The 24,454-nt window shown below is 42.9% G+C and overlaps 2 protein-coding genes across 3 annotated transcripts in view; both read left to right on the top strand.

Moving 5' to 3' along the window:
* The window catches only part of LOC105564949 (TWiK family of potassium channels protein 18), a 230,124-nt gene that overhangs the window by 29,606 nt on the left and 176,064 nt on the right, over nucleotides 1-24,454 (top strand). The window lies entirely within an intron of this gene.
* On the top strand, nucleotides 6,633-8,953 carry LOC105564982. The gene is made up of 2 exons (XM_012017784.1): nucleotides 6,633-7,071; nucleotides 8,633-8,953. Exons 1-2 carry the CDS (start codon nucleotides 6,892-6,894, stop codon nucleotides 8,951-8,953), a joined length of 501 nt encoding a protein of 166 aa, XP_011873174.1. The 5' UTR covers nucleotides 6,633-6,891.

Raw genomic sequence — 24,454 nt, 5'->3', positions numbered from 1 at the left:
GAAATTGATCGTGGTTGGGTTAAGGCCGGTCAGGGCGAGGGACGTGGAGTTACGATGTAACGCTGAAAGAGTTTTAGTGCCTTTGATCTGGCATCGAGCCCACAGGGATATACATAAAGATAATGGCCACTGCTTTTTATAGCCGATTTTATATTTTTGCACAACGTCGGGAGCTGTTCCCTGTTTCCAAAATTCCCGGTAATTTCCTGCGAGACTTGTTTTCAACATATGAGTCCGCTGGATATCTATTGTATATCCGCAAGAGCCAAAATCTGTCGATGCGTCCGATGCGTTAACGACGTGTTTTTCTCGAGAAAACCTCGTCGTTATTGCAACGCTATTTGCTGCTGCACTTAGAGGATTAAAATTCCTTACGAACTTCCCCGAATGAAACTTAGATCTTTTAGAAGCTTTGCGGCTTTGCGAAGATTTCTGCAGGCTATTTAACGTTTCTCGTAGTTTATAAAGCAAGTAGCGGCATTAATTTATCGCTATTGGAAAAACGAAGTTGTCCAACGCAGAATCTTTTTAATTGCAATCTTACGCCGTTCTAAGTTTCAAAATACTTGCGACACTTTTATGAACGGCATGAATTATTCGCGGCTTTGTATATATGTATTGCGCATTTTCAAGAAACCGGCGAAATATACGGTTCGTGCGATGAGCTTAAAAGGCTTACCGCCAATAATGGAAAATTTAATTGTCAATCCATCAAATATGAACGCAATTTCTTGGCGCTTTTGTAGCGTTCAATAACGAAGTCGCCAGAATTTCCTTCCGCTCGGTACAATCGTGCATCTCATCAATCTCCCGATATTATTAAAAAAAAAAAGTCTGCGCCTCTAAAATATTACCATCTTACTTCGATCAATAAACTTCCCTTTTGTTCGACGCCTGTAAACATTAAGGAACAATGAAACTGCCGAGGGATTCTCGCGATTTTGATAAGATCTTCCGCGGCTAATACCGGCCCGCTACTTTCGTCTATGGAGATTTCAGTCAGAGAGAGAATCTAGTTACTTAATGCAACAGACAGATTCCGGTTACACGTGATTCGTCTTCCTTTCGGTTTCTCTCTCTCTCTCTCTCTGCTCCCGCACGATTTCTCCTACAGTTCTCTCTCCCCCTTGCCCTTCCTCTGCCTTTCCTTCTTCCTTCTCTCGTTCTTGCTATCTCTGTTGCAGTCGAGTTATCAGCAACTTTCCACTTTAACTAACAACAATTCAGTAAGCAAACAATTAAGCCTTGGCTCGTGGAAACTTCGTATGCTGTCAGGCTACGTTTGTCGGGTCGTGGCAGTATTACAGAAAGCTGCTACACGAAATTAAAGTATTAACGAGGCACGCCGTTCCCCGCGGAGCCCATTTCAAGCAAGATACTGCTAGTGCAACAACAAGTTTCGTGGCTCGAACGTCGTCCAGAATGTATCCGCTAGCCGGGCTGAATTCTTCATGAGGTCCGATGGCGTTGCAGATCCCAGGAAACCAGCCGTAAAGCTGTCTCGCAACGCATGGCTTATCTGCATTTCGAATTGATGACGGTCCATCGAAATTTTTGATGTGACTCGAACGGCAGCATCGGTGACTCGGGACTATTTGTGCGTGGGATTGTAAAAAATATAATTAGAGAGAAAGAGAGAGGGAGATGTATATGTGATAACGGTGGTGCGTTGCGTTTAACGACGTGGAAACGGAGATAACGGGTGTGTAGATTGCGCTCTCGCCGGGGCCCGTAATAGATTTATTATTTGTAATGTGAGGACCAATACGGAAACCTGAATAATTTAAAGTCACCGAGGATGATTTCGTGCGCGGAGCGGCCGGAATTAGCGCATAATCAATGCCGGAGTTACAGACGTTAGTGACGTACGAGTGTTACGGTATTAGCGTGAGTGCAGCCATTGGTTATGGATCAATTGCATTCGGGAGGGTCCGATCGGCGGTTACGGCCCTGTGCGGAAACTGCACAATCCTGCAATGATGCATCGGAACGCCGGTAATTTCCACGATGCGCCATCCGCCATTCCACTCCGCATACTGACTAAAGTGTTCGGTCTGCAAGTCTGCTGGCTTTCGTCCGATCTGCTTGTTTCTGGATCGATCATTTCGAACTCTGCGGCGCACGTGCGGGCCTACGTCTAATAGCGGCGCATATCACGCATAACCCTTGATAGAGAATCCCATTTAGCGCAGTGGTTCTCGAAACTTTCCTAGCGCAAGCTCTAAAACTCATGCCCCCCTATCGCGATCGCTTATGTACGTAATCCATTCATGGTGAAGGCCGAAGAAGAGCATCGCTAGTAGTTTACCTAGTCGCTGTGACGGCCATTAATCATTTCGCTCGCAAATTACATTCATTCGCTGGTCACGGCGGTATGTCCGAGAGGAAGAGAGAGAGAGGGAGAGAGAGAGAGAGAGAGAGAGGGGGGGGGGAGAGCCGGTACGGTTATATCTCATAAAGCTCCATGCGAGCTTCCACGTCGGACTTCTGTCAATTTCGAAATTTATCGCGTAGCCGCACTACAAAGTAATTGAATAACGTGTTCGCGTTACAGCGACAATACAACGACAGGGAATTACATTTCTTTAAAGCTGTTTATGCGCAAAGGCGCACAATAAGGATCGTACCTTCTCGGCGAGGGGCTTTTCGCGGTAACCGCGATTACATAAATCCAGGAGAAACGAGAGCGCGGTAATTAAATGCGACTACAATTGAAAGTTCTTCGGGGCTGCCGCAATTTTTCGAGGAGACGCGCGCGCGCGCGCGCAGGAGATATCCTGCCGACAGGATAAGATAAGGATACCTCGGGCGTTGTGCTTTGCGCAGAATTAATTAACAGAGGGCACGGATGTGCTTTTCTTCTCCGTTTCGTCTCTTTTCCATCGCTTTCTCATTATTTGACACGCACACAGTTCCTTCCACAGATCCGATTTTAACTTTAACGGCAGAAATTGCATGACCTCACATTCGATCCTCGTCCCGTTGGCAACAACCGTCTGAAGAACGAAAGATTAATTGACCTTCTTTATCTCAACTGCCTTCCCAGCGAAACTTCGTAGTCGTGTTACTTTGCTTTATATCAGTGGTTCTCAACGTAGTCGATATTGAAGGGAAGAAGAGGGAGAGAAAGAGAGAGAGAGAGAGAGAGAGAGAGAGTCGGCAAAACTATCTAGAAAACGATAAATATCTAAACGTTGAAGGAAAGTCGATACAACGATATAATCTTAACAAGTTTGCGGGACATCGATTTGATGTGAAGAACCTCTTATTCTGCATTGATTATTTCGTGAAAAGATTAGTGGACAAAACGGCAACAAAATTAATGGTTATAAATTAAGTATTCAGTCACTTAAGAGATTAAAAGTGCGTGTCACGTCACGTTTCATTTCATTAGCCATTACATCTACGTAACATTTTCCTTATTCGAAGTCCGTTGTAAGCGTTTAACATTTACAATGGTTAGAAAGACGGGAAGCAGATTTACTCGTATGGTGAGCTCTAACACATTCCGATATCATTACGTTTTAGTTACATTATGCTAGTGAATGCCACATAAAGTATTTGGTGGATCCTCCTGGCAAGCGGTGAACGGTCGCTAAAATCTATGTGCATAACGTAGCCCGCCCGTAATTAGCTCGCTTCGTTGCATTTTACGAGTGCGGCAACGTCACTTGATTATACGGCCACTTAGAATATTAAACGATAAAGCATGGTCGAACGCATTGTCGGCACCGATAGCCGTTCGGCTCGTTTAATTCGCCCTGCACGTCGCTTAAACCTTATTACGTGCGTGCATAAGCGATCACGTATGCCTGTTAATAAATTTCTCTTCGCATGCCGTGAGCAGCTCGGAATCGGTATTTTCCTAACCGCGAGCTGCCGACGTAATTGCGCGGATAATAATCGACGCTCATGAGCCGGAAGAAAGGAGAGAAGGGAGTAAAGCTGCAGGGAATGTACTAGATCATGCTTGATATGCCACGATTAATTTATGATGCCCCGCGCTTCGCGAAGGTGTTTCCACGTAAAACGGGAGAACTTTGAAGCCGTCTACACGGACGAATTAAATAGCATCATAAATCGTCATGTGATATTCTTAGCCGTTCTCTATCAAATTCAGCGATCTAATTATACCCAAATTTGCATCAACTTAATTTTTTTATTGTTGAGAGAGAGGGGGGGAGAGAGAGAGAGAGAGAAAATCAGAATTGTTATTTATTAAACGCTCTAGGACAGGTCCCCTAAAGCGTATGGTTATTACAGTTGTATTCATAGGACTGAACTAAATGCTTATATCACAATGGTACAGTATAGTATAAAAAAGAAAAGAAAAAGTAAGATAAAGTAAAATAAAAATAAGAAATAGAAAATTCAAGAAACAAGCCTAAAAAGCACATTGTGCACTGAAAAAAATTTCTGGTTGAATATGGACGAATCAGATAATTCCTTTAGGATTTACCAGAATTCCTTTAGGATTTACCAGAATTCCTGTAATCCTACAGAAATTCTGGTAAATCCTAAAGGAATTATCTGATTCGTCCATATTCAACCAGAAATTTTTTTTCAGTGTGTAGTTCCGAGTGTCAATATTTTTACACCTCTTCTCATTACATATTTTCGATATTGAATAAAGAGTTGAGAGAAAACAAGCGATGTGCGTACATACAGGCGTGAATATCTATGCATAAAAAGGGTAGGTATAATGAAACATTGAAACACCATATCGCGCGCGATATGCGCAGCTCCGTTAACGCGGTTTCACGTTTAATAAGTTCAACGTTGTTTCATTTTATGCGGTTTGTTCGCGATGAAACTTGCAATCGGCGACAAACCGATCGTAACAAACAGTGTAAACTACGAATGCATATGCGCTGGGATGCGGTGGCATTACAGATGTTTGACGATGTCCGCATATTATTGCTTTTTAAATGGCGCGTTTCAGAGGCCGATTCATCCCGCCCGTCGTTAAACGTATTGCAAATTCGTTGTCATCGCGCAACATTCAAAACTGGTTTGATTATTACTGTCGCAAATTTAAATCGTCAGCGCGGTATTACGGATGCCGCCGAGTCGTTTTTGGTCCCGCATTTTTGATGCCCGAATATTCAATATTCGACAATCGGCCGCGTTGTTCAGGAATTAGTTCGCTTACGGCTGGCTCGACAGCGAGCGCATACAGCCGTATACGCATAGAGCGGGAAAAGGGATCAACTTACATTGAGATGCGCGGTGTTCCATTTCCAATCACGTGAAATTAACAAGCAATTGTAACAGGAATTAATTTCGAGTGCGTGAGACACGTTGCTCCCGTTTGATTGAAAGAATTAAAACATTTTAATTTCATATTTTATTGACATGTAATTGTCTGATCGTCGAAATATGGATCGTATTAATTTTTTATATATCAGATTTCGATGCGTATCGCATCGGGGAAAAAAACGGGTAATGGCTGAAATCGCCAGCAATTTTTGTGTAGTCAATTAAAAAACGTAACGACCGCGCGTGGGGTTAAAAATCTTGAAATTATGCGCTCCACCATGGTCGAAGTGAAAAACTGGCGCGATTCAACGCGGCGTGAAATTAAGTGGTTTCGCGGAGATTAATACCGGCCGATTACAGCTAAAAATACGTTCTCGAGCAGCGGCCGACATGGCCGTACGCCGCCGTTAGTAATTGTAATCTTTTTGTTTTTCTCCCCCCCCCTCCGTTTTTTATTATGCAAATGCGGCGCTTGCGTGCGGATATCATCGGGCTTTCGCGATCGCGTGCGAATTTCTTGGTACAACGTATCGTCCACCGTTATTAGCGGCCGCGGCTTATCAGGGCACGTATGATTGCATAACGATTCCGACTTTTCAGAGTTTATTGCGCGCTGTGTACTTTCGTTCGCGGCTGATAATGGCCTGACGATCAATCACCGCGGTAATGTTCTCGCGTATACCGCCGTCGTCCTTTTTTCCTTTGCGCGATGACTAATTCGCGCTACTCCGGCCGGGGGTTGTAAAAAGAGCGGTTGCAACCTCCAGGGGTTGATACCCGACGCGAGTGCATCCGGCCGGTGGCGATGTATTATTCAACGGTTGCCTTTTTTTCATCCCTCAAGAAAGTAATGCCTATCGTAAAGTTGACTGATTACGAGACAAGGTGGGCGAAAACACGCACCGAGAACGCGCCGATAAAGCTCGGGCAAAATGCGGGCAAAAAGAAGATAATTCGCGTGTCCCAGTTATATGCATTGCATAGGCACAGTTGTAGTGCAGCGGTCCGACATCGCATTTTTTTTTAAGTTCCAACACGCCGCGCCCTTAGTAGTTATGGCACTTTTTCACGCGCGTTTTACTTCTTCTCCAACCTGCCCTGCCGTTTAGCGTTTTTTTCCGCGTGGGCGATTTCTGATACGGGCACGTGTACGTATGTACATATACAAGATCGATGAAAAAGCGATGTTTCGTAAAGAAAATTATTAAATTGCTTAAATATACGTACGGATTACATCACACACACACACACACACACACACACACACACACACACACACGCGCGCGCGCGCGCGCGCGCGCGCACAAGTACAAATTATTATTTAAATTGTTCGCAGATTACTTTTAATTGAGTAGAGTTAATTTGATATACATATAAACTCTACAGTTAAATTGAAAACTAGTATTTCCAAAGACTGCTTTCAAAAAGTTACATCGCGTGAAAACAGCTTCGGCTCGATATTAAAACAAATGACAGAAATAATCGATGGTGACCGAGTTCTTTGACAGCAATCGCGGAGTAAATTTTTCGTGTCGGTTACATTGCGGGAGCCCCGTTTTGTATGTTTTTAACAGTAATATTGGCCCTACATTGCGGATGTAATTCGTATGCACGTCAACGATTATTGCAAAAATGTCGAGAAAGGAGACAAAGACTGAGAGAAAGGGACGAAAAATAAAGCCTATGAAAATCGCTGCTCTAGTCGTCTCTGCTATACAGGATCTTCGCGAATCCAAGGGCTCCACGTCCAAAAAGATTGCCGGATACATTAGTTACGCTTCAAGCATGCCAGAACAGCGCGTCAAACAACAAGTTAGCACAGCCAGGGTCTTACTTTTTAACACAATTTCAATAATCTTCCATCCAATAGCCGAAATTATATTTTTTATGCCCATAACGTGATGTATGCGCTCAGTGTACATCGATGGGCAGAATGATTGCAACACTTCTTTTTTAAATGAGTTTAGGAACGCGTATTTAGGTTCAGGGGTACGTTCCAAAATCTTCTTCTGCAAGGAGTATTTTATTCGATAGCCATTTCAAAACCATTTTGAAAGTTTCCGATCTATTTCTCGAGTAAAATTCTCCTTAAAGATAATGTTTTTGAACAAAACTTACTATATTACATTTGTCGTACGACAAATTTTTTAAGCGCATTGATTGGCTACAAGCTAGATTTCTAGATACTTGAAACCTTTTTTATCCTGCAGCCAATTGACACGCTTGAAAAATCTGACAAATGTAAAGCGTCGTCTACAATAACCGGCGTAAGCGTGGAGTAAGAAGTAAGAGTAGGCGTAAAAGAGCTACTTCCGGTTTAATAGAGCTGGAGTAAGGGCGTGAGCGAAATGAATTATTTTTATTTCTTACGCCTACTCTTACTCTTACGCCTTTTCACGCATGCCTACAACACCTACTTCACCGTATTGTAGATTGAGTCGGCGTAAACAGCTTACGCCAAAAACGTTACTCCTACTCTTACTTCTTACTCCACGCTTACGCCGGTTATTGTAGACGACGCTTTATACAAGTCGAAACCTGGGGGTTTACTGCGATCCTCGGGTTGGGTGAAAATGACAAAGGTGAGTAGCTTTGTCTCTTTCTAACTGTCCCTTTAGTAAGAGACAAGGCCGCTCGCTTTCGTCATTTTCACCTAATCAGAGAACCGTAATAAACCTCCTGAATCTAAATGCACGTGTCTCATTAAAAAACTCATTAAAAAAAAGCATTGCAACCATTCTGTCCATCACTGTACGCCGTGGTAATGCTTGTGATTTTGATTGGCCGAGTGTTATAAACGCCTTAACGTTCACACCATTGGCGCAATGTCGTGATTCCAAGCAACAAACGAAAGCGTTGATTGAAATCAACGTCGGAAATCTTTTTTGTGCCTTTTCTATTTTCACGTGTCAATCACTGTCGCAGGCATGCGTATGTAAAGGCCGTACGAGTGCCAAGTTCGTGTCAATTCCGCAAATCGTTCCGAATAACGATATTTTAATGGAAGGGAATCGAAAATTTGTTCAGCGGTGGCTCCCGTTTTATAAATGGCGAGATCGAAGATCGCGCAGCCGCGTCATTTCGGACCTCGGCGATCGCACAGTTGACCTTTCGTGCCGCGCACTCGCGTTCGCTTTACCCTGAGCATAGAGACCCTGCAATCAGAGACTGGCCATAAGAGTTCGTCAAATTCCCGCGAGTGAGAGGGAAACATAGGCTATCTCACTCTTTTGTGATCGTAGAATCGTAGAAGAGTGAGATGTTTCTCTCTCACTCGCGGGAATTTGACGAACTCTTATGGCCAGTTTCTGATTGCAGGGGTCTCTACCCTGAGCCTGCAAGCTTAGTCATCGGCGTTTTCGCGATACCCCAGGTGAAGGCAGCCTTGAAGCGAGGCGTGGAGTACGGTATTCTGCGAAGATATCGTGGCCACTACTTCCTTCCCACCGACGACGAACTGGACCGCGCGAATCGCACCGCCGTGCGATTCGCGAGATTGCCGACGCCCGCGCCAACGCCCGCCAGGTCAAGGGCCATTTCCTCCCGCGGGCTGAGGGACAGTAAGGGACCCCGAGGAATTGATAATAGATCGCGAAAGAGTAAAAAAGTTGGGAAAACCCGCACCCCCGCTGTCTCAGCAAGACCGAGTTTGACGGACAAAATTGCCGGTGACGTCGCGTCCGTGACTGAGTGAAATTATTTAGCAGCCCATGTACAGCTTCGGGAAAAGACTTTCCCCGTGTAATACGACATTGAAGCGCGTCCTGTCCTGCGTTCTTCCCCTCCGTGCTACCGCGTGGCACGTGTGCGTTTGTAAATAACTTCTAGTTGCTTCTCATTGGCAATCAGCTGAGTGACATAAATTGGATTGTACCTGCGTATAATTGAATTGATTCTAAATGTAATATACTGCGCCTGTATGGTCAAATGACAAGGAGGTATTTTGGGCAGTTATTAGAATAACAATAGACGAGAGCTCCCTATTATGAGACAGGCTCCTAATACGAGACATCGGGATTTCCTGCTAAATTAACAGGCATCGTCCGTTGGCTCCACTGTGATTTTACTGGAGTGAAATCTGCTTATAGACTGTACGTGTAATTGTTGCAATACCCGCTGTCTTATATTAGAAGTCCATCTCATAATAGAGGACTTTCCTCTATTTAGATGATAAATAATCGTGTTCGGAGCAGAGTTCCATTATTACCGAGATTTTAATACCTCTCGGCGGAGCGGGATGGACGATGGTCTTAGGGACGATCAATCGTGGGGGACGAATCAATCGTTTTCTATTACAACGGTATATCGATTTACCCGACCTGACGTACCGCCGGCCCCTCCGCCCGTCCCCGCGCTGTGGCAGAATTAAGTGAAATGAGGAACGAGGTTTTTTTTCGTAAATTGCACCGGAGGCAAGACGACCATTTATAAAAGTTAGGAGCTTCTTACCCGGGCCGATAAACTTAATAGCTTCAGAAATTTACGGGGTTTGGCATGCTGAGGAGAAAATTTTGTGCGCCTCTGTTTTCTCGCGATCGATCGCCCGCTATTTCTTCCTTGTTTTATTGGATACATCCGCGCCATTACGCCCGCGAAATAATTTTGTTCTCACTCCGTCCTGCATCTCTCTCCCTCTATGTATTCTCTATGTATACGCGTCTTGTAGTGCAATATCTTCGATGGAACATATTTACGGCGCCGTGACGGTGGATTTAACGGCGGGTTGTGTAAGTTACGGTCCCTGTGACTATGCGAGAAAAAGCAATATAAGTCGTAAAAGGCGCGAATATAATATCGGCCGATGATACAAAACGCAGTAATGTAGTGTCGATCGATGCGGCGTATTGAAAATCTGGTAATTACGATCGATAACTTCGCACGTCGCGGTACGATGTTGCGCTCGCTATGGCTACCCGATAATGCCTGGATTAATTTGATGCCGGGATCGTATGGCCGCATAATTACGTTCGCGTAGAAAATGACGAGGCACGTCGTTTGCTCCAAGAATTTTCTCCCGCGCTGCAGAAGGCTCGCTTATCGCGCTTAATTGAACTTTACAGATGCGAATTCCACATGTTGAAACTGGTATTAAAACGAGCTTCAAACTCTAAATAATTAGAAACGAGCGCTTAAGTTGCAAGAATATAACATGCCTGGTAAGTTAGTCAGTCGAGCGATGTTAGAAATGCAATAAATAAGAGATGAAATGGTTACACCTTCTAGGTGTACCTAGGCGCACCCGTTCTTTCGGTTACCTTATTCTATTTGCGCGCATGGCACGCACACATCTCCGCACAACGGGTTTACCCCTTTTTTTTGCGGAGTTCACGCGAGTTATATTGGTTTACTTGGAATTTCGGAAGCAAACTGGAATACAGTTGGTGTTTCGTGAATTTGTTTCGAGACGACTGGTCTGGAATTCCGCCGGGATCCGATTAAATTCCGTGAGAGAAATGGTTTTAGTCCCGACGGCCTATAATCTCGAAAGCATAGTCTAGCTATGAACAACGGGTATCATGGGACAATTCGAATCCGTTTAAATGATAATTTGAAAAGCTAGTTGGCACCTAAAGCTCTCGCTATATCGGTAGTGGTCCGTGTAACGACCAAACTGAATGGGCAATGTCGGGCAAACTGAGGATCGCGTGTATATAACTCTTTGCTCACTAGTTTGCATATTACGCAACAAGCTAGTCTGCAATATAAAAGTATTCCGCGCGTGTATATATTTTAATTAAAACAGATGTGAAAAAAAGTTGTAATCGCTTGCAGAAACTAAAGCAAGAGATTCACGCGGTGGATTCGAGACTTGATAGCGTCTCGCCGCCGTTTAACGCTCGAGACATTAAAGCACTTTCTCGGCATTCGAGCGCGAGTACTTCCAGTGAAAATACACACATTTTGTCGTACAATTAACGTTGGTAAATTTGAAATAATTTCGGCATTTCGTTGGTTAAAACTGGTTAAGGGCGCGCGGTCAGTTTGCGCGAGTGGAAGCGGAATATCAATAATTCTATTAACATGCATTCCTTTGCGGCTCTCAATGGGGGATACGAAGCTATTACCAAATTTCGCTTACGCGACGGTCGCGCGGCGGGAAATGCGTGGCGATTGCGGTAACGTAGCCGAGAGAGAGAGAGAGAGAGAGAGAGAGAGAGATTGAGTTTTCCCGGGAGGGTGTGCGTGTCCGCGTGGAAAGCGACGGGGCTTTATCGTGTATACGCTATAATTGTAAGTTGCGCGACTCCGGTCGTATCAAGGAGTCCGGAGTGAATGCCGTTAGTTCGAATTCCGCCGAGCTTCGCGGTTCCGCAACTGCAATTGCGTGGCTCCCGTCGAGCAATACGATCCCGACTGACCCCTGCGCAGCTACTGCTGCTGCTTACTAAAGAGGGTGAGAAAGGGAGAGGATGGTGTCGCCTTCCTTTGCATCCGGGAAATCGGAGTGCCGGAGGAAAACAGTTGCGGCGGACTGCGAAGGTCCCCGCAGTCTTGAGAGTGCCATGGCGAGCTTTACTTGGCGATTGCTCGGAGTAATCGTTTTCCACGGTAACGTGTTTATTCTTGGATTGTTCATTGCTCCGTGAAACGCAAATGAGGTTCCGTCGCGACATTACGTAATTTGTCCGAGTGCGTAGTCAATCTAGAGTTACTTTTTAATTATTTGGCCGCTGAGGGCGTTGTGGTGTACAGATTAGCGGCATTACTGGGCAGTTCTCGGGGATTGGGCCTTACTGGGGCATTATAAAGATAAAATAAGATAAGACAAGCTAAATAAGATAAAATAAGAAAGTAAGATAAGGTAATACCCACTGGGCATTAATAGGCATTGGTGTACATGATTTTAATCAGCGGTTTGTCCCTCCCTTGGACACCCTCGGAGATGTCTCACCAATGGTTCAATTAATTTACCATTAAGCGTCAGTTTGCATTAGTCGTGGAAGCGAGACGATAACTTTGTCAATTTACATAAAACTGACGGTAAGAAGGTAAATTATATTCCGCGGAGTATTTTACGACGGCGCCGTCTTTTACGGCGAGGTACGTTTTATTGCCGCGAAGGAATGTCGCAACGTTAATGGGTAAATTCAGTTGAACGATGTACAATCGTGATAATCCGCGCGGAAGCTACGCGCAAGAGACACTCGCGTCTCATTCTCATGGAACTCGCGGCAGCTTACGGGACGTGATAGACGCGAGTGGTATCAAAGCAAACTTTTGCGCCGGCGATAGTTCAAATTCATTGGACTCCGCACGACATGTTTACGTGATAGTCATCCGTAAGCGGTAGATTGTTTGCACCGGTCATTGCATACGAACGAGATGCAACCGATGGATTCATAGCTTATGTGTCCAGACCGAAATAACCTGTCGCGCTTGATTGCGAAAGCTGTGTTTTTTTTCCTCCCGTACACCAGCAGACCGTATTGGATTGAATTAATCGGTAGTCCCGCAAAATCTGTTTGCAAAGTGTATTGTTGAGCGATTTAATTCAAATACGCTTTATGTAAACTGAATATTGAAATTTCTCGCGTCGATTTATTTTTACTAATTCGTTGTTACTCCAGCGTAACATAATTATCAAATCGGAGCGGGGAAGAGCGTTGGAGTGATTTTTATTAAGTTATATTCGGATCAGCAATTACGTTATTTTGGGCCAAAAACACAATGCTAACCATTTCGAATCCTGTTGCGCGCACAGACGTATGAGATAATGGTCTCGTATGCCCATATCTCGCAGATATTTGCAGAATAACGTAGGATATTATAACCGCAAACATACTTGACCGCAAAACCGCGCGATTCTTCGCTTCAATGGCTCATTATATTCATATTACAATGAAGGATTCGAATACTTGGACAATAGTTTTCGCTTAAAAACACGTATATACATTTATTGTTTCGTTTCCGAAATTGTTCTGATATTTTGCAATAGCTGTTAAATAACTTGAAATTAATTATCACTTCTTATTTTCTCCGACGTGAAACATTTTATTTTCGGCCCTTTGTATACCGAGATAATTGCAGAGGGCTTGGAAACTGCATTGACTGTATCGTTGAAACGCGAAATAGCTTTGTAAATTGCGGAAATGTTTTATTCCTGAATTATCGCGAGATTAGATTTTCGTACAAGCGGTAATGAACGCACAGTCGACGGTAGCTCGCGCTGCTCACAATTTCCGCCTGAAGTCGTAGGAGGTATTAGTTCGAGTTACAGAGACGTCGGCGTCTTCGGAGTTGCAATTGCATGGTAGAAGCAACGTAATAACTTCTATTGCACGTGGGACACGATTGCCTTGTACTGTTACGATGTCCGCGGGATAGAATGACAGGAGACTTACCCCTGATTAGAAATGAATCAGTATCTCGGTAACTGTGACGGTAATTGTGCCAATTAATGATTTATCCATGACGTACTCAGTGTCTTGTTACCTATTACGCTTCCCGAATGCACTAATGATTTTAATGGTCGATGTCATTTAAGGGAATGATTATCTCAAATTGGTAGCTTTAACGTAGCCATCCTGTTCGTTAATTAATATTTGTATGCCAGAAAAAGCACCGACCGCAATTGAATTAGCAACAACAAAATGCGTAATAATATCACATGTCGGCATATCGATTATCATAGTATATATTATCTCCTATTATGTTCCCATCTGCTCCTCCAATAATTTCACGACTGCAAATAATATAAGCGCCCAAGCTGAAAGGGTGTGGAAGTTCTGTCGTTTGACCATTACGGTATGCGGGGGTCTTGGAAGCGGCTCGTTGCATCCGCAATCGCGCGTATTAATCGATTCCCTCGGGAATACATCAAGCAGAAGACGGTTGGAGACCAAAGGGTCACTGTGCGCCTCGTGTGCGAAACGAGCCTTTGGAGCAGTAAGCTGGGCAAACGGAATGCATGACGTTTCTACGATCCATGATGCCTTTTGTGGTACTACCTAGCGTCAATAGCAATCCTCTATATGCATATGTATTCAAATGCACAGAGGCAGGCAGGCAATGCCATTTCTTTTCAATCTGCGTCACATAATGTATACTATAAATGCCCGAAGGAGTTTAAGAGACATAACATTTGTGTTAAGTTAAACAACAACTGATGTAAGCGATAGTACGTCTCGTGGCGTGCGGTATCTTTCGATCGTGAGGGGCAAAAGGGTATTGCTTAAAAATATTTCAGGCAAAAATTTCATAACACATCGTGCTCTTGCTGCACTCGAAATATTTTTATATCGCACACAAGTTTTCTACTTGTCATGATACCGTACACTGTCGTCGGTATATTACACTAGTTTTCATCTTACTCAATGCAAAAATATTTTTCTTATATCTGCTGATTTATACACGTCTATGATATTACCCGAGTCAAAAATTTGGCACTAACTTAACACTTTAAAGGCTAATTTACACCTACTTAGCTGATCTATACACCTACATAGACCAGCAATAACCTACTTTGAAGACACTATAGTTTTTTACAATAATTAAACTTTCAATCGACCATAACTGGCAACGTGTTTTTGACACAGAAAATTTGTTGCGAAAAATATTATCTCTGCCAGGGTTTGAACCTGGACCTCCGTCACTCTAGGCGGGCGTCTTACCAATTTCATATATTTTTTCACTCCTCCCTCGAATCTTTAATTCTAAACATTTACTTCAGCTCCTACTTAAAAGGACCTATTTTAATGCTAAATTAGCAAAAGTAGAAATGCCCGACACTATCAGTTTTAAAGTAGGAGTAAATTTTGTACTTGCAGTTCGACCTCTTTAGTGTCTTAGGTCCTACTATAAAATAGAATTAAAGGTTCAACATAGGGCCAAAATTTCGTTAAAATGCGGTGACGGTCGTAACGATTATTTATCGAGGATCATTGGCGTCTTGTCGTTCTTTTATGCAATTATACGCCGCCGTATATTGGCGGCAAGCATCTGGAATAAGCATGAGATGCAAAGCGCTAATATAGAGCAAGTACGGCGAAGAGCAAACGAAAGCAGCGATAACAATGAAGTGTACTTTGGAACGCGCTCGTTCGCGCGATGAGAAACGCGCAAACGTGCGAAACAGGTCGTAAAGTAAGGCGAGTAAACAGTAAAGCAAGACGTGCAAATATTCCGGAATATTCGGTAGGTTCCAAGCCTCGTTCTACCGAGCGAGAACTCTAGTGCGATTAATGCAAGCTTCAATCGGCGCTGCGTTTAATTCACAATATTTGGATAATATTTCTTTGGCGCGTTGATGTAAATTATTTGAGCGATTAGAATGCACTGTGTGCGCCGCGTATAGCATAATCATTCTATTTCAAGCACAGACCGAACGGGCACGCGTCAGGCGAGCATGTTTCCACGTATAATTTCGTGTCACGTGTGCCACGCGTGATGTAGAGATATCAGGTAAATTCTTGAAGTTTGCGATAGCAAATAATTTCATCATGAGAATTACACGCGGCGTGAAATCGTTCCGCAATATAGTTAGACGAGACGACATTTGTATTACGAGCGAACACTTTTAAGATATTAATACGAAGCAGTTGCCACGTACAGCGGGGCGTGATTGCAAGCCGTACGACTACTATCAAGTGGAGAGAGTACGCAATCTACAGGCTCAATATTTTCTCAATCTCTGCGTGCAAACAGGATAATCGAGACAAGTGTCAATAAAGAATGCATGGCTTCACTGTTAAAGGTATATTGCCTCTTAGCCGAACGCGGATGGCTTTGTGTTATTTTCGAAAACTATAATCGGTCTATCGAGTCTCGCAGTCTTTACTGTTACGAGCTTTATTGTAGTTTGTCTGCAGCAAAAGTCATTGCTCGGAAAATATTTTCCATCGGACGGACTGTTTGCTTGTTATTACGACTGTTGAAACTTCTCTTCTGATACCGTTGTCCTTCTTATCGTTGCGCCGAATGCATGTTTAATGCGAGAGCGGCAGCAGATACATTCCAGTGCATTTATGATGCATGTCGAAAAATTTTGCCCGCATAAATGTTTGAACGATTTGACAGTTTTACGGAGCGGCGAAAAGCTCCGTCGAATTCACTGGACAAGCGTTGCATATTTTACGGGATGTTATCACGTAGAGGATACGTTTGCTTTTGTCCATCCATTTCTGTGTTCTATCTACTGGATTTGTTTGATGTTTGATATTTGCGGTATCCTTAGGTTAGATATATCTTTAATATGCACATAAAATCTATGATTTTTCTTTCTCCTGAGTAAAGAGGAGCAATAAGTGCCATTTTAATTTGCATCGTTTGATTTTTTGACGTAACTCGTGCCGTCTTACAATTGTATCGCCCGCATTTCGGCCGCTTACTCTCGATACCTCTCGTTTCTGCCTCCCTTTCCGGCGCGACACGGTCGACCGAAATTAAAGCGTTTCAGAATAATGAAGTTAAGGTCTCGGCACATTTCCGCATTTCCCCTTTAGTCCGCCGGGAGGAAGCTCGCTGGAGGACAAAGACAGTGTCGCGGCGAAACGGAGAAAAATAAAGCCGGAGGTAGAAAAAGGTGGAGGAGCAGGCACGTCCCTTCGACCCAAACCACCTTCATCCCGCCCGTTGCACCAACCGCCAATGGCCACGTTCCGCCCTGAACACTGGTTAGCACTGTCGCCGTGCGCCCCTTTCTCTCTCACCCCCGCCAACGACCACACGCGAACGCGTAGGTGATCATGGATCTGCACACATACACCTGGATAAAATGGCGTATTCACTAAAAGGGTACGAACACAGAATACGTGGGAGTACAATGCGTGCTCGTTGAGGATGGTATAGTGGGTAAATGGATCTGGTCGAAGAGACATTCTCCGTATGTACAGGGTACAGTACAAATCGGAGCTTGCATGCACGTTGCCCTTGGAAAAGTTGAAATTGTTTTATCTCTTCGGGATAACTTGGACGTAACAATCGCAACTTTATCGCGCATACTAAAGAGAAGCTAAATCGTTTCCTTGTCCCTTGAGTTCGTGAGCAAAAAGTCACGTCGATTTGCGTGTGAAATCTCTGTTGCGTAAAATTGGATTATACGTGGCTCTCATTCACGTTGTGCGCAGATCTTAAATACTCGCCGTTTACCGAAATGCATTTTCGCGTGCAATTCTCGAGATACAGAAAGTTTGTGCCGCGAATACATGTGGGAGAGCATTTAAGAAAGGGTGGGAGAGAAAACAACGAGTTCGATTACGGCACATCGTAATATATAGTCCCGCGCTCTCGCGCAGGGGAAAGGCACCCGCCTCCTAAATTCTCTTAAGCCTGTTGAGTGAAAAAGGGAAGACCGAGGAAGAACTCTCTGATTTGATAATACCCTGTGGATTTCGCGGTGGGTTTGGTACACGATGTTTCTTCGTGATTTATTCCGCGATCACGTGTATGGTGAGCAAATGAATTTTTATGAACCGTCGGTCAGAGCGCTCCCATAAAGATTTAAACGGTCGAATCGGTAAAAAAACATTGGTTTCGTATTCATGCAAAATCAACGCTAAATATTGCTCTCCGCTTCTGGATTTTATCTATCTTGTGTGCATTGAAAATACGGACGACTGCTTTTGTTTCATCGGTCCGGTGATTTGATTTAAGTTCTCCTCTGGATCCATTTGGAAATCTGCCTCGTGTTCGGGATTAAATATTAATAATGTTTAAATATTTTAACAAGAAATTTTGAAAGCTTTATTTCTTTAACGCGGATACTTTCTGACAGTTTTATTAAAAATTAATGTTTAAATCTCAAGTTTTGTAGAGAAGTTAACTATCTCGACTTTTTTATACGTTAACTGTTCATAAATTTAAGAGTCTCGCAAAGTACTGAAATATGTCTGCGCAGAATTTTATGCCAAGCTGGTAAAAAATGATAAAAAATGGGTTATCCGTTGAGTGACCTCGTGATTTTATATATGGCTTAATCTGCTAAATATCAATACGTTACACATACAACCCTCTTCCCCTCCTCCACACACACGTACACACATTAATAATGGGATAAAACATATTTTTGGTAGAAATTCAGAACAATGTAGCGTGGAATGATAATCGATATACGAAAACGTGTTGTATGTAACTTGTTCGATCAAAAATTGTAACATTTTTATAAATAACAAGATCAGACAATGAAAAATTAGACAATTGAAACGTGTAAAGAAAAACACGAGAAAGTAAAGGGACGAGCGAAGTATAGAAAATATTAAAAATAAATACCTATAGACATATATAGAACAAATAATTCAACAAATAATAGCACCTATATTTCACACACTACCGACGACAGAAAAATAGCAAACGAAAATAGGAGATGATAAATGTGAAGCTTCAGGAACGGAGCTATCTTTACCTTAAACCGCAATATTTCGCGAAATAGAAATGCAGAAAAAATGGTAAAATAGTGCACCATAAAAAGGGTAAAATAAATTCAATGGATACGCGTTTTGGTGTTTCATATACCTACATATATATATACATATATGTATATATGTATGCTGATAGTATGATGCCAGAAGTAGGATAAATTACATCTTTCAGGAATGCAGCGCTCTCGTATGCATTATGCAATATTTTATTGATATCTTTCCGTCACGACTTTGCCCCGCAGTATTGAATTTTTCAAGCACACTGTATATAACTTGCAAATTACAGTTTTACCTGTATGTGTTAAACGGGCAGAGCCGCTGTTCCTATAATTTCGTTCTTGCGACGATATAAATAACCATCGATTCCTATGCAGCACATAGGCCGAGGCGATGGCCTCCCTGGAGGAGTTGTAGTTAGCAATATAACTTCTCCGAAAACGAGTGTGTCGCTTCCCGCGGCGAATCGCATTCGTCAGTCGTTGCTTCCGCTCGCTCCATTTTTCGTCCGGTCTTCGTCGCCTGGCCTGAAAACGGTCCTCTTCCTCCGTCGGGATGTAATAACTCTACATTTCCCCGGCCCGACGACGTCTCACCGCGACAAATAAAACACGCCGCTACTCGACCGAACAAATCGACTTTCCGTCCTTGCTCATCTATTAGAGCAAGATCGATGACCAAGTATAGATCGGAGCTCGAGACTTCTGAAACCGGTAGTAGTCGTTGGCTGGTAATGTGGGACATTGACGCTTGCTTCTTGTCCAAGTTGATCTATCTTTTATATTTCTAGACATTCCACAGTGGCATATGTGTACACGTATGTGTATGTATGCGTGCGTGCGTGCGTGTGTGTGCGTATGCGGGGAAAAGTTTCAGTTTGTACTTCGTGTAGCTTTTTGCGGTTTAAGTTTTGAAAATTTAAAATGAACAAAATGGGTTGGAACAGTTGTGTTTCTTGGTGTTATTTGTACATGGATTTATAGACGCACGATTACAGAAGTACACTTTAAGTGACATTACGTCAGATTTTCCATTGAACCGTATGAAAATAATTGGCCGCTAATGAATGCACTCTTAGGATTGCTTTGTTTGACCTGTTTTCGCATTTCGACGATGCTTGAGATACTCGAGTACGTTGTTGAATTAAAATTGGAAAACCTTTGTAGTACCATACTATTTACAAATGGTTCTTATTTTTTCTACACTATTGTTATTTAAAAAAAAAACGTTTCCACGTTACAAGTGCAACCTCTCTTTTTCCTCTCGCCGGTAAATAAATTTGATAAGTTAAATCCTCATAAAACGACGCTTCACTAGCGTTATCTTCCGTTTCTAACGAAATCTTATTGTCTATTGTCTCGATGCTTAAGATTAATCTTTCGCGAAACGTTCTGAATTTTTATCCCTTCATTTCACTTGGCATGTGTCCGTCGCAGTGGAGGTACAGCGGCAAAGAGAAGCCGAAAGATAAGAAAGAAAAATGCCCACGCAGTCGGCACGGGCAGACCCTTGTGAAATCTGCTGTGTCAGGAGAATTCCCCTGCAGGGGTGCGCGGGGGCCCTGCCGATCCTCGTGCGCGAATATTCCACGATAAAATATTCTTAACTGGTCGCGGGCGGTCGTATTTGAACGAAGGGCGGTGCCGGTTGGCAGATACGTTGGCGCGCACCCCTCATTTTCCTTTCCTACTGACATAGCGATTCTTATCTCTTCGTCCTCCCGATCTCATGATACCCTGCCGGATACGGGAACGAGCGGAGAGATTCAATTATTGCTCTGAGACCCAATCCTTTAAACGCTCTCCGAGCCACTTCCGAGATAACTCGTTCCGATATTATTTCCTTTCTTCGAGAAGGCGATTGTCACAGACCGTCCCTCATACTTTCCACTTGCATCTTTGAATGCCTCTGAAAATTGAGGAAAAATAATTATTGCACGTATGCTGATCCAACATCCCATTACACCCAGAAAGAAGATTTATTTAAAAATGGAAAACATTATTTGACGACTTTAAACTGGCTAAGTGGTTTATTTAATAATTTATTCCAACGTTCCGACCATCCGGATTGTGGTTCTTTGCATGGAAAAAATATCTACAATTTTGGGGGAAACGTGGCATCTATAAGCCGTTCGTGTAATAGATTGCTTTGGTGGGGCCCGGTTGAGTTTTATAAATTCATATCATTTTTTTCATAAAAAAATATCACTTAATGCATTATTGATCAAATGCATTGATATGCTAGGTTATATATGCACATTTGAAAACATATTTAAAAAGATGTGATATTGTCAAGTCTCAAAGAGCTGTCAAATTTCCTCAAAATATTGTATCTTTTGACTTTACTAATAAGTATTTGCTTGCAGAGGTCGGTGACCTCATATACTTAATAGCACATTTGAATCCTTGTGACATTTATTATGTTTATCTCGTTTTTGTTAAGATCTACTTTTTCTATAAAATAATATTAACTCTCAAGGTGTTTTTTCGAGCATAGGTAATATAACATAGGTGTTATATTACATTTATCTTATGGAATAGGAAATTATAATATTGATGTTATGTAACAGATGCTTGTTTCCTGGAATGTTAAAAAATACAGCTTTAACATTTTTCTTTATTTTATTTCATCGGCGACCGGGTCGGAAATTTCCTGATAGGTAAAATTTACAACTACAACATACTTCAATTTTTTCTACTTTTGGTCGGCTTATACAGCAGCCGCCTTAATTAGTCAAAATTATGAAAAAAGTTGTCATCTGTCTCTGGATATCGGTCGGAGAAAACTAAATTACAAAGCAGGCACGTGCATCCGACACAACAGCCACAGCAGGACTACGGTCAGGGACGTTACATCGGAAAGTAAGACACAGTGAATATTAAAAAAGATTTATAATCAAATCAAATTAAAAAAGGATTTATTTAGGTTGACAATGAGATACGTTGAAATCGTGTTTTGTTGGATCTACAAAATTTTTATTCACTTGTACACTGACTGGCAATGAATCGTTTCGCGAGGGGGGAATTGTTGTTCCCCCAGTCATTGATCATTGATAAAAATTCAACAAGTCACTTCCCCTCTTGCGAAACGATTCATTGCCGATGACTGTATTAAAATGTTTGTTAGATTTGAAGAAATAGATATGCATTTTCTTAGAAATTCCATTAATCAAATAAAATTTTGGTTAAGGTAAAGAAAACATTTCTTTGAAATTGAAAGTCTAGTAAGATCCGAATTCAAAGAAAATTTGTTTGAACTCAAAGAAACATCTTTCTGGGTGTGGGGCGTACATGCGATTGCGCACGGCGCGATAATGGTAAAAGGATTAAAATTCTGAAAATTAGTTACGCGAGTCTTACGTGAAATTTACGCAAGTTGTTGTAACGTTTTCTGAATCACTATAGCCAACTCAAGTTATTATAGTTATTTAATCGGCTAAAAGACGGCTGCGTCTGCTATGTTAAGACGCGAAATTTGCTGTAGTTTCCGCAGTTTAGGCAGTTAAAGTACCGGGATTTGTAGTTGCAAGGGGTGACGGAGAGTATAATAGAAAGTCACGTAGATGGCATTCGTCAACGACCCAAATAAACCACACGGTACTCTGTCTTCTCTCGACCGAATCGTTCGTGCCTTATTAACTTCCGTTCTGCTTCGATTTCCGTCGGTTATCCGTAAAAAGTGCGAGATTAATTCCTGCCGATTCTCGGGTGGCTACGAGACTATTGCTGTATACGATCGCACATAAATTTAAGCTACTTTAATTAATCAGTTTTTTTGCCCACAAAGATTACATGGAACTAACAAAGCAAGTGAGACGAACATTATGAAAGTTGAAAACTGAAATGTTGGAGTACAGAGAACGTAATGAAAAAGAGATTTTTCTCGTCTCTCGTACCGACGTCTTTGTCGCTGCTTTTCGCGAAACGGAAATATCCGTCATAATTCCGACTCGGTACATCGACTACAGTAGTTACAGTTGTCGCGCACGCGAGAATTTGCACGTGCCTCTAAGCGTCTCTTAATCGTCCTTCGGGGGAAAATACCCATAAACTACCATCCATCACATCGCACACATCTAAAACGCGTCAAATTCCCATCTTCAGAAGTGCATCGGGATGCATTCTCGTAGATACGTGTAGCGAGACGAAGGCGCATACGTCCCGGAATTACCCCCGAATTCCGGCAGCGCCAGTAATGTAGCATTATCGCGTCGCTGGAAAGTCGGCGCGGGCTACAGGGGATGACAAATCTCGTAGTTCGCGGGAACGAACGGGGAGTACACTTCGGGTGTTCGTTTATGCAAATTGCCACTTGCCAGGAGAAGACGTTTGCGGTCTTTTCCTCTGTGAAATAAAGCGCACAACGAGGCCCCGACACGGCACACTTTGCACGCTCGGATACACGCGTGAGAAAAATACAATATCGGATGACATACGCGTATATTGGGCATTTCCGTAATATCTTATGGAGCAACTTTGCTCTCTCGAAACATTCCGTAACTGTTCTTCTCGGTTCATGTTTTTAGACCGTAAATTATTGAAGAATCGTGATGCTCAACGAGTGCGTACAAAATACAATCGCTATTGCGATTCAGATTTGGCTGCACTTAGTAATTCATTATCTTCGATTCACTTATGTGAAAATCGGTAGAGAAAAGTCCTCTATTATGGGATAGGATTTTAATATGGGATAGCGGGGTTTCTGTTAATGGCTTCGGTTATAAAAATGTATGCTTCGAAGGGTGAAATTAATAGGCATCATCAGTCGATTCCACCATGAATTTATCGCCGTCGGAGCGAAATCCGTTTAATGGAAAATTGATTGTTAGATCATGTAATCGTTGCGAGGAAGGATTTGTGATTGAATTTGGGCGTTGAAAACCTGCTACCTCATGTTAGAAGCCTATCTCGTAATACAGGACTTTTCTGCATTAATATCTCTGTCGCATTTTATAATCGTTTCGCGTTTTAATTGTTGCGCGATTTCTCAAGAGAACATTTTGTCACCTGCGAGTCTGCCCGTATACGTTCTTGTACAGAATCTTGTAGATACAAGGGCGATAAATGGTTTTCCGTACTGGAGTACCATCAGCCTGGAAAACATTATACCGCCAATGTTCTCGCATTCATAGCGGTCCTTATCGACCGCAGAGTCGTAAATCATGGTTACGTTTAGCCCATTGCGCGGGATAGAGCCCCTTACCACGAGAGGGTGTAGCGAATCCCTCCTCGAGCAATTACGATCCCAGCTATGGCATAGCCTCGAGGGTCCAAACGAGGAGGATATGGGCGTGTTTGAAAGGCACGTGATCTACCTATATGCGATTTACCTATTGTGAGTTCCATAGCCGCGCGTACATTTTAAAGAAATTTAACATAGATAAGAATATCAGGGCACACACCCGGGCACGTAAACGAGCGGTGTAAATATGTAAATTGGCCGTTAAGTTAAAAAATGAATAGAGACGCGCGATAATACGCTAATTTTAAGAATAATTTTATAACCAACCGGCGAACGCGGTTTCCCCCCCCGCGACGCACTCGCCGGTCGGCCTAAGCGAGTAGATAAAAATATCATCTCGCTAAACGCATCCGCGCGCACGTCCGCCGTACGAAATCTCTTAATATTTCAGCACAAAGCATACACGATGCGCCCGAGCGTTTCGAGTTCGCGCTCACTTCGCGCGCCTGGCGGAAGACGGGGCTGAATAAAATATTAACTGCCAATTTAAGCGGGACTTTTCCTGCGACGCTAAAACGCGACGTTTATACGCGTCCGGACGGCGAGGCGTCACCGTCGCGCGCGCGCCACACCTGAGTGCCGTTATTTACAATCCACCCGGA

The sequence above is a fragment of the Vollenhovia emeryi genome, unplaced genomic scaffold (assembly GCF_000949405.1).
Source record: "Vollenhovia emeryi isolate VEMERY1.0 unplaced genomic scaffold, V.emery_V1.0 DF939157.1, whole genome shotgun sequence".
NCBI lineage: Eukaryota > Metazoa > Arthropoda > Insecta > Hymenoptera > Formicidae > Vollenhovia > Vollenhovia emeryi.
This window is presented reverse-complemented; position numbering and strand designations above follow the sequence as displayed.

Bases quoted from the DNA above. Each gene is read 5' to 3' on its own strand.
- LOC105564982 (XM_012017784.1), top strand. From the start codon at position 6,892: ATGTCGAGAAAGGAGACAAAGACTGAGAGAAAGGGACGAAAAATAAAG. The intron at 7,072-8,632 runs GTTAGCACAGCC...GCGATACCCCAG, and splicing joins AACAGCGCGTCAAACAACAA to GTGAAGGCAGCCTTGAAGCG.